At 44.3% G+C, this 15724-nt stretch overlaps 1 protein-coding gene across 1 annotated transcript in view; it reads left to right on the top strand.

The window, feature by feature from the left end:
* Positions 1-15724, top strand: part of LOC138638071 (mucin-4-like) — a 369132-nt gene that overhangs the window by 258526 nt on the left and 94882 nt on the right. The window contains exons 88-89 of the mRNA XM_069727053.1: positions 10280-10399; positions 10828-10947. Coding sequence (XP_069583154.1) covers positions 10280-10399; positions 10828-10947 — 240 coding nt within the window. The remainder of the gene's footprint in view (positions 1-10279; positions 10400-10827; positions 10948-15724) is intronic.

Below are 15724 nucleotides of genomic sequence, written 5' to 3'. Positions count from 1 at the left end.
CTGAAAACAAATTCCGTGTGCGGTGAAATTTCAAAAAAAGTGCAATCACACTTATTTTTTGTTTGGCTTTTTTACTTGTTGTTCCAGGTACATGTCAGCTGATCAGATCAGCTGTCATATGCAGGAAAAGGAGAGGGCTCATCGCCGAAGCCACACTAAACAGGGGAGGCGTACAATGCCGGACTGTGTCCATCATTGGACATTAAGGGGTTAAGCTATTGTGGGGCGTGTTCTTTTTCTGGGATGTATTACTTTTGGCTTATGATTGGGCAATGTACTACATAGGGAAAAAGTCCCTGTCCCCCACTGACAGCTCTGTAATAACGACAACTTGGACTTCATGACAATCATCTCATTAGGTGCCAAATCATTTGATTGTTAATATCTGTACAACAAAGGGGCAAAATAAAAAATATAAAAAAACATTTTCATTTACTCTGAGGCTACTATTACATTTAGCATCTAGTTCAACGTGACAAAGTTGGTAAAAAGTTGTTTTTAACTGTAAAACATTTTTTATTAATTAGGTGATGGAATTCACTGTGATGATATTAATGAATGTGAGACCAATAATACCTGCTCACCTAATGCAACCTGCACTAAGGGTGGTTTCACACTTGCGTTTTTGTCTGCAGCGTTTTTTGCACAAAAAAACGCATGCTTTTTTTCCTATATTAAACATTGAAAATGCATGCGTTTTTTGTTGTACGCGTTTGGTCGCGTTTTGAAACGCATGCGTTTTTTTGCTGCATGCGTTCTTTTTCAGAAATGCAACTTGTAGTATTTTTTAGAGGCTTTTTTTGACACATAAAACGCATGCGTTTTCATGCATTTTTTTTGTCAAAAAATACATTGGAGTCAATGGAAACGCATGCATTTTTAAGCACATGCGTTTGTTTGCTTTAAATATGCATGCGTTTTTATTTAAAAAAAAACAGAAAACACACTGATATGCCACCCCCCACCATAAAGGTGATAAAGGGATCCTAACCCTAACCCTAAAGGGATCCTAACCCTAACCCTAAACGGATCCTAACCCTAACCCTAAAGGGATCCTAACCCTATCCCTAACCCTAACCCTACCCCTAACCCTAACCCTACCCCTAAAGGGATCCTAACCCTAACCCTAACCCTACCCCTAACCCTAAAGGGATCCTAACCCTAACCCTACCCCTAACCCTACCCCTAACCATAACCCTAAAGGGATCCTAACCCTAACCCTAAACCCTTTAGGGTTAGTGTTAGGATCCCTTTAGGGTTAGGGGTAGGGTTAGGGTTAGGATCCTACCCCAAACCCAAACCCTAGCTATTTCTGTTTATAGTGGTTTTTTTACTTTATTTTGATGATTGGCAGCTGTCACACATTTCTCAGCATGCGTTTAAAAAACGCAAACGCATGAAAAAACGCATGTAAACGCGTCAAAACGCTGTTTTTTCACCACATGCAAAAACGCATGCGTCAAAAAACGCAGCGTTTGCACGCGTTTACATGCGTTTTTTCACCATGCGTTTTTTTTTTTTTAAACGCATGCGTTTTGAAATGCTAGTGTGAAACCAGCCTAACACAATAGGAAATTACACCTGTGCTTGTAATGATGGATTCTCAGGTGAGTTCTCATTTTCCAGGTATTGAATTCTAATAATTATGAACATATAAAGCCATGGTTCTATTAAATATCTGATGGAATAATCCGTTGTTCTGGCTTATTGACATGTCATACATGATCTCCAATTTGTGTCCAGTCATTAATTCATACTTGTTTCTGATTTGCACTATAATCACTTGTTGAAATGTTTCAGGAATAAGTTTTCACTTTCACATTTACCTCTGATGTTACAGATGTAGCATTCTTTAGCTTAACACATAATGCATTAAAGGGGTTGTTCCCTTTCAGTTACATTTCGATAGCAGATGGTTATAGAAGAAAACAAACTGAGCTGAACTCTCCTTTTCTGTGTCCACCAGTGAGTTCCCACCTCTGCTCCCATCGTCAGTCATTGGCTGAAGCAATGAAGTCATAACTAGGTTTGAGCGAAACGGGTCGGTCATTTTCATAAGTCGCCGACTTTTGGCAAAGTCGGGTTTCATGAAACCCGACCCAATCCCTGTGTGGGGTCGGCCATGCGGTACACGAATTTCGCGCCAAAGTTGCGTTTCAATGACGCGAAAAGCGCCATTTCTCAGCCAATGAAGGCGGACACAGAGTGTGGGCAGCGTGATGACATAGGTCTCAGTCCCCACCGTCTTAGAGAAGGGCATTGCAGTGATTGGCTTGCTTTCTGCGGCATCACAGGGGCTATAAAGGGGCGTTCCCGCCGACCGCCATCTTACTGCTGCTGATCTGAGCATAGGGAGAGGTTGCTGCCGCTTCGTCAGAAGCAGGGATAGCGTTAGGCAGGGTACATTAACCCCCAAACCGCTTGTGCTGTAGCGATTTCCACTGTCCAACACCACCTTTTGTTTGCAGGGACAGTGGAGGCTACATTTTTTTTTCCTCAGCGCTGTAGCTCATTGGGCTGCCCTAGAAGGCTCCCTGATAGCTGCATTGCTGTTTGTACACCGCTGTGCAAACCAACTGCTATTTTCAAAGCACAAATCCTGTTGCTCCTTCCTTTCTGCACAGCTATCTTGTTTGTTTGTCCACACTTTTGACTTTTTGTGCAGCAGTCCACTCCTTGTTATTGCTGCCTGCCATACTTTGCTGAGATTACTGCAGGGAGATAGTAATTGTAGGACAGACCCTTTTTTCTTTTTTTTTGTTTCGTTATATCTCTTCAAGCCACTTTCTGCTACAGAAAATTTACTCTAATACAGTGGCCCAGATTTATTCACTAGTCTCCCTGAAGAAAAAAAAAAAAAGGGTGCAGATTACAATTGGCAAATCTGTATCAGTGGCAGACCTGTGTGTGGCATCTGTGTCTCATTTTCTGGCACAGAAAACATACAGTCTAACAGTGGGCCTGATTTCTTGCCAATTCTCCCATAAATAAAAAAGAAATAGTGGGAGATTAAGATTGGCAATTTTGCCTCATTGACAGTGCTGTGTGTGGCATCTGTCTCTAATTTTGTGCCACATTAAACCTAGTGTATAATACTGGGCCAGATTTCTTTTAAATTTTCCCTGAAAAAATAAAAATAGTGGGAGATTAAGATTGGCAATTCTGCCTCATTGCCAGTGCTGTGTGTGCCACCTGTCTCAAATTTTGTGCCACATTAAACCTAGTGTGTAATACTGGACCAGATTTCTTTTAAATTCTCCCTAAAAAAAATAGTGGGAGATTAAGATTGGCATTTCTGCTTCAGTGCCAGTCCTGTGTGTGCCACCGGTCTCAAATTTTGTGCCACATTAAACCTAGTGTGTAATACTGGGCCAGATTTCTTTTAAATTCTCCCTGAAAAAAAATAGTTGGAGATTAAGATTGGCATATCTGCTTCAGTGCCACTCCTGTGTGTGCCACCTGTCTCAAATTTTGTGCCACATTAAACCTAGTGTGTAATACTGGGCCAGATTTCTTTTAAATTCTCCCTGAAAAAAAATTGTGGGAGATTAAGATTGGCATTTCTGCTTCAGTGCCAGTCCTGTGTGTGCCACCTGTCTCAAATTTTGTGCCACATTAAACCTAGTATGTAATACTGGGCCAGATTTCTTTTCAATTCTCCCTGAAAAAAAAATAGTGGGAGATTAAGATTGGCAATTCTGCCTCATTGCCAGTGCTGTATGTGGCATTGGTCTCTAATTTTGTGCCACAGAACATATACTGTATAAGAGTGGGCCACATTTCTTCAATATTCTCCCAGAAAAAATAAAAAGGGGGAGATTTTGATTGGTAGTGTCTGCATCAGCGTCAGTCCTGTTAGTGGAATATCTGTCTGCCACTGAAGCTGTGTACTGTTATACATTTGGCCTGATTTTCCCTGCAGTCTCACCCACCTATAAAGGGATATATAAATCCAACAGAAGTTTGAGTTCACCTTGTAACTGGTTTTACAGTAACAAATACCGTTAGTTTGGTTACGTTTATCAAACAATGAGGAAGTCTGTTGGAAGAGGTCGTGACCGTGGGCGGTCATTGCCAGCTGGTAATGATGGTAGTGGTGGTGGAGCATCAGGTGGTCGTGGGAAATGCAATATAGTCCCTAAGTCTCGAGTTGTTGAGCCAGGTTCGTCGTCTGGCTACACAAGGCCTCGAACGCTCCCTTTTCTGGGAGTAGGAAAACCGCTTTTAAAGCCAGAGCAGCAAGAACAAGTTTTGGCTTTCCTTGCTGACTCAGCCTCTAGCTCTTTCGCCTCCTCTTCTGAAACTGCTAAATGTAAAAGCAGCGCGTCGTTAGTGGATGTTCACGGTCAGGGACAAGTCGCTTCCTTGTCTTCTTCACCAAGAACAACAGAGAAGGATGCGTCAGGCGACACAACGGGTTACTCCATGGAGCTCTTTACACATACCGTTCCTGGGTTAGAAAGTGAAACAGTTAACAGGCCATGCCCATTACAAGTTGAATCGGACATGGAGTGCACAGATGCACAGCCACAGCCAGATTACAGGAAACAGTTGGCTGTAGGCGTTCGCCCCCCTCCTCCTCGTCCTCCTGCAGAAGCGAGAGCTCGTCCACAGACCGCAGTCGCACAACCACTCCATCCAAAGCTGCCACTGTTGCACACGAGGTGTCCCATTATGGGACAGCTAGTGGCAAGCGTCAGCAGGCTGTATTGGTAATGAAGTGTTTGGGCAACAACAGACACACCGCGGAAGTTCTGTCCGAGTTCTTGCAGAAAGAAACTCAGTCATGGCTGGGCACTGTACATCTTGAGGCAGGCAAGGTAGTGAGTGATAACCGAAGGAATTTTATGGCTGCCATAGCCCTTTCCCAACTGAAACACATTCCTTGCCTAGCTCACACCTTAAACCTGGTGGTGCAGTGCTTCCTGAACAGTTATCCGGGGTTACCCGACCTGCTCCTCAAAGTGCACAGACTTTGCACGCATATCCGCCGTTCGCCCGTACACTCCAGCCGTATGCAGAACCATCAGCGGTCTTTGAACCTTCCCCAGCATCGCCTAATCATCGACGTTGCAACAAGGTGGAACTCCACACTGCACATGCTTCAGAGACTGTGCAAAAAGAGGCGTGCTGTTATGTATTTGTGGGAGGATACACATACACGGGCAGTCAGTTAGATGGCAGACATGGAGTTGTCAGGTGAGCAGTGGTCGAAGGTACAAGACCTGTGTCAAGTCCTTCAGTGTTTTGAGGAATGCACACGGCTGGTTAGTGCAGACAACACCATAGTAAGCTTGAGCATCCCCCTAATGCGTCTGCTGATGCAAAGTTTGACGCACATAAAGGAGCAGGCGTCTGCAGCCTAGGAAGAGGAAAGCCTTGATGACAGTCAGCCATTGTCTGGTCAGGGCAATCTACAGGACGAGGTAGCGGGTGAAGAGGAGGAGGACGAGGAGGATGATGGGGATGAGTATTTTTTGAATGAGGAAGCTTCTCCGGGGCCAATAGAAACTGGTGGCGTTGCAAGGCCGGGTTCAGGTTTTTTGAGGGAGACAAGTGACGTAGATTTGCCTGAAACTGCTCTTCAACCCAGCACAACCGCAGATTTGACAAATAGAACTTTGGCCCACATGCCGGTTTATGCCTTACGTATCCTCAAAAGGGACCCACGCATTATTAAAATGATGACCGATGACGATTACTGGTTGGCCTGCCTCCTTGATCCTCGCTATAAAGGCAAATTGCAAAATATCATGCCACATGAGAACCTCGAACAAATATTAGCAACAAACAAGCAACTCTTGTAGACCGTTTGATTCAGGCATTCCCAGCACACAGCACCGGTGATGATTCTCACACGAGCTGCAGGGGGCAACAGGGCAGAGGTGTTAGAGTTGCACAAATCAGAAGTGGCGTTGGACAGAGGGGTTTTCTGACAAGGTTGTGGAGTGATTTCACAATGACCGCAGACAGGACAGGTACTGCAGCATCAATTCAATGTGACAGGAGACAACATTTGTCCAGTATGGTTACTATTTTTCATCCCTTATCGATGTTCTCCCTCAACCGTCATTCCCATTTGATTACTGGGCATCCATAATAGACACCTGGCCTGAATTGGCAGAATATGCATTGCAGGAGCTTGCTTGCCCAGCAGCTAGTGTGCTATCAGAAAGATTATTTAGTGCTGCTGGTTCAATACTGACTGAAAAAAGGACTCGTCTGGCTACCCAAAATGTTGATAATCTAACCTTCATTAAAATGAACCACTCATGGATTTCGAATTATTTTGCCCCACCTTTCCCGGCTGACACCTAGCTTTCCTATAAAAAGGTATTGCTTGTGCACTGGTCTTACTGACTGTTCCAATCTCTTAATTTGCAGCAGCTGTTTGTCCAGCATACGACATGTTTACACCTCCCTAAATGGGCTAACTCCCCCCAGGGGGCCGTGGTCTCGCCACTTGGCGCAAGCACCCGTGAGAGTGCCGTTTGTCTGAAGAGGTGGGTGTGCCCGTTTTTGGTCGACGGCACTGCCACTGGGTCCCTCATAGTACAATAAAGTGTCTCTGGCGGTGGTAGCGCGCAACCAACGTCAGACACACCGTTGTAACATGAGGGGCCCTGGGCCTGTACCGCCGGCCACAAGAGAGTTTCCCCCCCAGCTCAAACACTGTTCTACCACTTGCAAAATTATCTCTCACAGCTCCACCAATGTTTAGTCTATGTGCTGGCATCCTTCAATGCCTGGCACTGACAATACCAATTTGTTGACATGTATGATGCTAGTTAAAATAGTCAGGGTCAGTGTCCTATATTGACACCAGTAAATACTTAGCGCCAAATTACTATGTCTGAAACTCAGCAGAGGAGCCCACCCCTGTAGCTAAGTATGCCACCCTTTTGTTTTTTGGTTTTGTTGTTTTGCGAGACATTAACATCTATGTATTCTTTTGGAGTACTAACTGTGTCAGACACCCCTTCCAATCGTCCTCCGCTGACCACACCAATGCTGCCTGTGTACCCCTGCAAGATAATTCAAACTGCATTTAGCCTAATTTTTTTTATTTTAGGCCTACTAAGTCTGTCTGCGGTCCCTCTTTCCAATTGTCCTCCGCTGACCACACCAATGCTGCCTGTGTACACCTGCAAGATAATTCAAACTGCTTTGAGCCTATTTTTTAAAATTTTAGGCCTACTAAGTCTGTCTGCGGTCCCTCCTTCCATTTGTCCTCCGCTGAGCACACCAATGCCGACCGTGTACCCGTGTAACTTTTTTTCATCCTGCAGTGAGCCTACTTTGTGGTGTAAGGCCTACTAGCAGTGTCTGTCTGCGCCACTTAATACAGCTGTCCTCCTCTAAAAAAAAAAAGGCTGATTTTCAGCTTGTCAGAATTATAAAACTGCATTGGGGCCACAAGTTTCGTTGTGGTCTACAAACTGAGTCTTCCGCTCCATGGTGTTCTCTCTGTTGCCTCTCCCTCGCTTCTATCTTGAAGCTCTTGTTAAGTAGTTGTTGAAACAACACTGCATTAGGCCTACAAGTTGGGTCTGGGTTGTAGAGACGGTGTCTGCCGCTCCAAGGTGTTCTCCTGGTTGCCTTTCCTGAGCTTCAATCTTCAAGCTCTTGTTAAATAGTTTTTTAATCAAACAACTGCAGTGGGGCTACTAGTTTGGTTGGGGCCTACTAACAGTGTCTGCCGCTCCAAGGTGTTCTCCTGGTTGCCTTTCCTGAGCTTCAATCTTCAGGCTCTTGTTAAATAGTTTTTTAATCGAAGAACTGCAGTGGGGCTACTAGTTTGGTTGGGGCCTACTAACGGTGTATGCCGCTCCGTGCTGTTCTCCAGGTTTCCTGTCCTGAAATTCCATTTTCAGGCTCTCGTTAAGTAGTTGTTGAAACAACACTGCATTAGGCCTAGAAGTTGGGTCTGGGTTGTAGAGACGGTGTCTGCCGCTCCAAGCTGTTCTCCAGGTTGCCTCTCCCTAGCTTCTATCTTGAAGCTCTCGTTAAGTAGTTGTTGAAACAACACTGCATTAGGCCTACAAGTTGGGTCTGGGTTCTAGAGACGGTGTCTGCAGCTCCAAGGTGTTCTCCAGGGTGCCTCTCCCTAGCTTCTATCTTCAAGCTCTTGTTAAGTAGTTGTTGAAACAACACTGCATTTGGCCTACAAGTTGGGTCTGGGTTGTAGGGACGGTGTCTGCCGCTCCAAGGTGTTCTCCAGGTTGCCTCTCCCTAGCTTCTATCATCAGGCTCTCGTTAAATTGTTTTTAATATAACACTGCATTTGGCCTACTTGTTTTGTTGGCCCTAGTAACGGTGTCTGCCGCTCCTTGATGTTCTCCTACACTGAACAAACCAGTGCCGCCTGTTAACTTCTGTTACCAATTTTGAACTGCATTTAGCCTACTTACTGATTTGGGCCTACTCACTGTGTCAGCCTCTCATTATAGTTGTACTCCACTGAACAAAGCAATGCCCCCTGGTTAGTCCTGTTACCAATTTTGAACTGCATTTAGCCCACTTTATTATGTGGGCCTATATCAGTGTTTCCTCCTCATCCTGCCCATTGCCCAGCCAGTGATAGATGAGTCTGCTGTTACATTGACCCAGAACGCTACATTCCCCGTGCACGCTACACAGCCAGAATGGGACCCTGCTGAAAGTCAGGTTCCCCTTCCCGCATGCCATACCACCTTACACGGGGACAAAGAGGAAGGTGCAGATGAAAGTGCAGGTTCCTTCATCAGGTGGGGGGGACTACTCATTGGCGACGTCACTGGCAGAGGGCCCCTCATAGTACGCAAAAGTGTCACTGCCGGTGGGAGGCGCCCCCGCCATGCAAACACACCGCCGTACTTTGAGGGGCCCTGTGCCAGTGCCAATGCCAACGAGTGGGCCCCCCCTGCTTGCTCAGGATCACAGCACTTGCAAAGTTTAAATACTTACCTCTCCCTGCTCCACTGCCGTGACGTGGTCCAGATTTCCTGGGCCCACTAAATACTTGAACCAGCCCTACCCCCCACAACTTTAGCCAAATGACCCCCAATTTCCAATGCCTTACTGTTATTATAAGGAAAATTAAGATTGACAAGCTTCAGTAACAAGAATGGATGTTTTTGCCATTAAAATGGGCACTGTAGGTGTTTTCCTGGCCTCCATCACTGCCGACTATGCTCCCCCATTGACTTGCATTGGGTTTCGTGTTTCAGTCGATCCCCGACTTTTCGCGATAATCGGCCGATTCCACTCGACTCGACTTTTGAGATAGTCGGGTTTCGCGAAACCCGACTCGACCCTAAAAAACTAAAAGTCACTCAACCCTAGTCATGACTACTGAGCAACAGTGAATCAGAGAGCTCAGTGGCTCCGAGTGGGACGTTCTCATGTTCCATTTTTGTTTTTTATATAGTAAACTGTAGTTAACTACAAAATTGAACTGAAAAGTGATGATATCCCCTTTAACTATGGCATGTTATAGGAAGCTGTAACTGGACACTTAAAGGGAACCTCTCAGGTCACCCATGCCCTCCTACTCAGCATCATTCGCCTATGTATAATTAAACCTCCTGTCTAACCAGCCCTGTATAACATAATTCAGTCCCCATTTCCTATGCTAATGAGGGCTTTGACTAGTAGATAGTGTGTTAGTTCTCCTGACTAATCCACCCTCTTTCCATGTTATGACGCCCCTGAGGGAGTGATAACTTAATTTGCATGCGCGATGTCATCGCCAGCTTATGCAAATCTCGTACATGAACGCTGTTCCTTTCGGCAGTGTTACAGTGTCTTTGAAGCCGGTTGTACCCTTCCAGGCTAATGAGGCACACTGCACATTACTGGAAGTTCAGAAGATGGCTTCCGGTCATGCGCACTATGCCTCTGAAGCCGAGTTGTGGATGATCTGGCAATGATGCCCACAGAGATGTGATAATAACATGGAAAGAGGGCTGACTAGTCTGGCGCAACTAACACTCTATATACTAGTCAAAACCTTCATTAGCATAGGAAACGGGGGACATTATAATTGCTTTTTTAAAGCCTTTATTTAAATGAATTACATTATACAGGACTGGTTATTCAGGGTTAACCATGCAGAGGTGATTGCTGCTGGGTTGGGGGCATGGGGCATCTGACAGGTTCCCTTTAACATTACAAATGCTAATAAACATGTCAAGGGTAGAGTTTTTTACAGTTTTTTGTATTAAAATATTTTGCTGCATGTGGTATGTGCTACATCTGTATATCCTCAGTAAACAGTGATTTATTATATATTCATCAGGTAACGGGACCCAGTGTGATGATATTGATGAATGTGAGACCAATAATATCTGCTCACCTAATGCAACCTGCACTAACACAATAGGAAGTTACATCTGTACTTGTAATGATGGATTCTCAAGTAAGAAAATTAATAATTACCTCAAATTGTCTCTTTGATATGAAAGTGGCATTGTCCCTATCAGCGGCACTGATATCAGTGAGAGCTTGCAGTAGATTTCCCTTTATTCTTCCCATAAGACGAGAGCTGGTGTCAGAAAACGAAACATTTTATTTCCTGGCACCGCGAGTTGTCACCTCGGCTTTGTGTCCCACTAAATAGAAGGTCAGAGACAGAAAGAAGCTCAGAGTCCGAATGTAGATCTTTAGTTTGTCTCTCTGCAGTAAATGAATATATCAGGGAGGATTTTGTACTCCTGAATTCTGCTTTCTAAGAAAAGACGTAGCTCCCAGACGGAGTGCTCAATGTAAAGCACCGTGTAAGTGTGAACATAGCCTAGCTGTGAGGAAATAGCCTCAATTAACTGTAAAACCTTTTACATTGATCAGGTAACGGGACCCACTGTGATGATATTGATGAATGTCTCACCGGTAATTCCTGCTCACCCAATGCAACCTGCACTAACACAATAGGGAATTACAGCTGTACTTGTAAGAATGGATTCTCAGGTGAGTTCTAATTTGCTGTTGATTCCAGCTTACAGCTTTCTTTAATGGGTTGTTCCCCCCTGCACAATCAGTTCTTTACTGCTAAAGAGAGCAAACGTCTGTTCTGACGTAATAATAAAGGATTCTGATTGGCTGCTGTGATCACATGACATAACAATGTCACTTGGTCATCAGAAGATCTATAGTCTGAGAATGGAAGATGTGTTTTTATATTAAACTAGCTGAAGAGCCCGGCGTTGCCTGGGCATAGTAAATATCTGTGGTTAGTTATAGCACCTCACTTCTCTTATTTTCCCATCGCGCCTCCCATTTTCCCCCTCACTCCTCTTATTTTCCCCCTCACTCCTCTCATTCCCCCCTAACACTTGTCATTTCGACCTCACATCTGTCATTTTCCGATCACTCCACTATTTTTCCTCACTCCTCTCATTTTGCACTCACCTTTTCATTTTCACCTCACACCCCTCATTTTCACCTCACACCTCTCATTTTCCCCTCAGTATATACATGTTTGTCATCTCCCTTATATATAGTATACACCTGTGTCATCTCCTGTATATAGTATATACCTCTATGTCGTCTCCCCTGTAAATAGTATATACCTGTTGTATGTCATCTCCTCCTGTATATTGTATATACCTGTATGTCATCTCTTCTGTATATACAGTACTATATACCTGTATGTCATCTCCTCCTATATATTGTATATACCTGTATGTCATCTCCTGTATACAGTATATACCTGTATGTTATCTCCCCTGTATATAGTATATACCTGCTGTATGTCATCTCCTCTGTTGTGAATTCTGTTATCGAACTCCCTCCTGTGGTCATGAATGGTACTTCGGCGAGTTCTGTCCATGGACTCCCTCTGGTGGCTGTGAGTGGAGCTGCTGCTTCTGAGGTTCCTTCCACAGGTGACTTAGTTTATTCTTTGGCTGGCTGCTCTATTTAACTCCACTCAGATCGTTACTCCATGCCAGCTGTCAATGTTCTTGTACTGGTTCAGTTCGCTCTTGGATCTTTCTGGTGACCTGTCTACTCCAGCAGAAGCTAAGTCCCTGCTAGTTAATTATTTGTTCATTGTTTTCTTGTCCAGCTTGCTATCATGATTTTGCCTTGCTAGCTGGAAGCTCTGGGATGCAGAGTGGCACCTCCGCACCGTGAGTCGGTGCGGAGGTTTTTTTTGCACACTCTGCGTGGTCTTTTTGTAGTTTTTTGTGCTGACCGCAAAGATACCTTTCCTATCCTCAGTCTATTTAGTTAGTCTGGCCTCCTTTGCTGAAACCTGTTTCATTTCTGTGTTTGTGACTTTCATCTTAACTCACAGTCAATATATGTGGGGGGCTGCCTTTTCCTTTGGGGAATTTCTCTGAGGCAAGGTAGGCTTTATTTTCTATCTCTAGGGCTAGTTAGCTCTTAGGCTGTGAAGAGGCGTCTAGGCAGAGTTAGGTACGCTCCACGGCTATTTCTAGTGTGTGTGATAGGATTAGGGGTCATCTAATACATTCCGGTAATCCGACAAAAATTCAGGGACTTCAGAAGGAGTGGAAGGCGAAATTGACAGCAATGGACACAGACATAGATTTCCAATCCAATACTGGATTATGGACCTGTAGCCATGGCAACCCCAAAACGACCACATCATGCAGATTATGCAACACCAAAAAGCGAATATCCTCCTGATGTGCAGGAGCCATGCACATGGTTAATTGAGTCCAGTACTGAGGCTTATTCTTGGCCAAAGGCGTAGCATCATCTTTTACTCTCAATGGAATAGGATACTGCAAGGGCTCCAAGAAAAAACCACAGCGCCTGGCAAACTCCAAGTCCATCAAATTCAGGGCAGCGCCTGAATCCACAAATGCCATAACAGAATAGGACGACAAAGAGCAAATCAGAGTAATGGACAAAAGAAATTTAGACTGTACCGTACCAATGGTGGCAGACTTTGCGAACCGCTTAGTGCGCTTAGGACAATCGGAGATAGCATGAGTGGAATCACCACAGTAAAAACACAGCCCATTCCGATGGCTGTGTTCTTGCCGTTCAGTTCTGGTCAAAGTCCTATCACATTGCATAGGCTCAGGCCTATGCTCAGAGAATACCGCCAAATGGTGCACAGCTTTGCGCTCACGCAAGCGCCGATCGATATGAATAGCAAAGGACATAGACTCATTCAGACCAGCAGGCGTGGGAAATCCCACCATGACATCCTTAAGGGTTTCAGAAAGACCCTTTCTGAAAATTGCCGCAAGGGCACACTCATTCCACTGAGTAAGCACAGACCACTTTCTAAACTTCTGACAATATACCTCTGCTTCATCCTGACCCTGACACAAAGCCAGCAAGATTTTCTCTGCCTGATCCACTGAATTTGGTTTGTCATAAAGCAATCCAAGCGCCAGAAAAAACGCATCTACATCATGCAATGCAGGATCTCCTGGCGCAAGGGAAAATGCCCAGTCTTGAGGGTCGCCACGCAACAAAGAAATAATGATTTTTACTTGTTGAGCAGGGTCACCAGAGGAGCAGGGTTTCAAAGCAAGAAACAGTTTACAATTATTTTTGAAATTCAGGAACTTAGATCTATCCCCAGAAAACAAATCAGGAATTGGGATTCTAGGCTCTAACATCGGATTCTGAACCACAAAATCTTGAATGTTTTGTACCCTTGCAGTGAGATGATCCACACAAGAGGACAGACCTTGAATGTCCATATCTACACCTGTGTCCTGAACCACCCAGAGGTTAAGGGGAAAAGAAAGACAAAACACACTGCAGAGAAAAAAAAATGGTCTCAGAACTTCTCTTATCCCTCTATTGAGATGCATTAACACTTTGGGCCAGCTGTACTGTTATGGACCTGGTGGTTAGGAGCACCCGGAACGACCTGATGGTTAAAATAACACAGAAAAAGCTAGGGGAAGTGGGAGCTCTGCTGACCGCAACCCCTAATCTTATCACACACACTAGAAATAGCCGTGGAGCGTACCTAACTCTGCCTAGACGCCTCTTCACAGCCTAAGAGCTAACTAGCCCTAGAGATAGAAAATAAAGCCTACCTTGCCTCAGAGAAATTCCCCAAAGGAAAAGGCAGCCCCCCACATATATTGACTGTGAGTTAAGATGAAAGTCACAAACACAGAAATGAAACAGGTTTCAGCAACGGAGGACAGACTAGCTAAACAGACTGAGGATAGGAAAGGTATCTTTGCGGTCAGCACAAAAAACTACAAAAAGACCACGCAGAGTGTGCAAAAAGACCTCCGCACCGACTCACGGTGCGGAGGTGCCACTCTGCATCCCAGAGCTTCCAGCTAGCAAGGCAAAATCATGATAGCAAGCTGGACAAGAAAACAATGAACAAATAATTAACTAGCAGGGACTTAGCTTCTGCTGGAGTAGACAGGTCACCAGAAAGATCCAAGAGCGAACTGAACCAGTACAAGAACATTGACAGCTGGCATGGAGTAACGATCTGAGTGGAGTTAAATAGAGCAGCCAGCCAAAGAATAAACTAAGTCACCTGTGGAAGGAACCTCAGAAGCAGCAGCTCCACTCACAGCCACCAGAGGGAGTCCATGGACAGAACTCGCCGAAGTACCATTCATGAGCACAGGAGGGAGTTCGATAACAGAATTCACAACACTCCTCCTCTATATACCTGTGTCATCTCCTCTTTTATATAGTATATACCTGTATGTTTTCTCCTCCTATATATAGTATATACGTGTGTCATCCTCTCCTGTATATAGCATATACCTGTAAGTCATCTCCTCCTGTATATAGTATATAGCTGTGTGTCATCTGCTCCTGTATATAGTATATACCTGTGTGTCATCTCCTCCTGTATATAGTATGTACCTGTATGTCATCTCCTCCTGTATATAGTATATACCTGTGTGTCATCTGCTCCTGTATATAATATATATCTGTGTCATCTTCTCCTGTATATAGCATGTATGTGTGTCATCTCCCCTGTATATACCTGTATGCCATCTCCTCCTGTATATACCTGTGTCATCTCCTCCTGTATATAGTATATATCTGTGTCGTCTCCTCATGTATATAGTATGTACCTGTATGTCATCTCCTCCTGTATATAGTATATACCTGTGTGTCATCTGCTCCTGTATATAGTATATACCTGTGTGTCATCTCCCCTGTATATAGTATATACCTGTGTGTCATCTCCCCTGTATATAGTATATACCTGTGTGTCATCTCCTCCTGTATATAATATATACCTGTGTGTCATCTCCACTGTGTATAGTATATATGTATGTGTCATCTCCTCCTGTATATAGTATATACCTGTATGTCATCTCCTCCTGTATATAGTATATACCTGTGTGTCATCTCCCATGTATATAGTATGTATGTGTGTGTCATCTCCCCTGTATATAGTTTATACCTGTGTATCATCTCCTCCTGTATATAGTATATACCTGTGTGTCATCTCCTCCTGTCTATAGTATATACCTGTGTGTCATTCTTCTGTATATAGTATATACCTGTGTGTCATCTCCCCTATATATAGTATATACCTGTGTGTCATCTCCCTTGTATATAGTATGTACCTGTATGTCATCTTCCCTGTATATATTATATACCAGTGTGTCATCTCCTCCTGCATATAGTATATACCTGTGTGTCATCTCCTCCTGTATACAGTATATACCTGTGTGTCATCTCCTGCATATAGTATATACCTGTGTGTCACCTCCCCTGTATATATTATGTACCTGTATGTCATCTCCTCCTGTATTAGACC

This window comes from Ranitomeya imitator, chromosome 5 (genome assembly GCF_032444005.1).
Source record: "Ranitomeya imitator isolate aRanImi1 chromosome 5, aRanImi1.pri, whole genome shotgun sequence".
In the NCBI taxonomy this organism is placed as follows: domain Eukaryota; kingdom Metazoa; phylum Chordata; class Amphibia; order Anura; family Dendrobatidae; genus Ranitomeya; species Ranitomeya imitator.
This window is presented reverse-complemented; position numbering and strand designations above follow the sequence as displayed.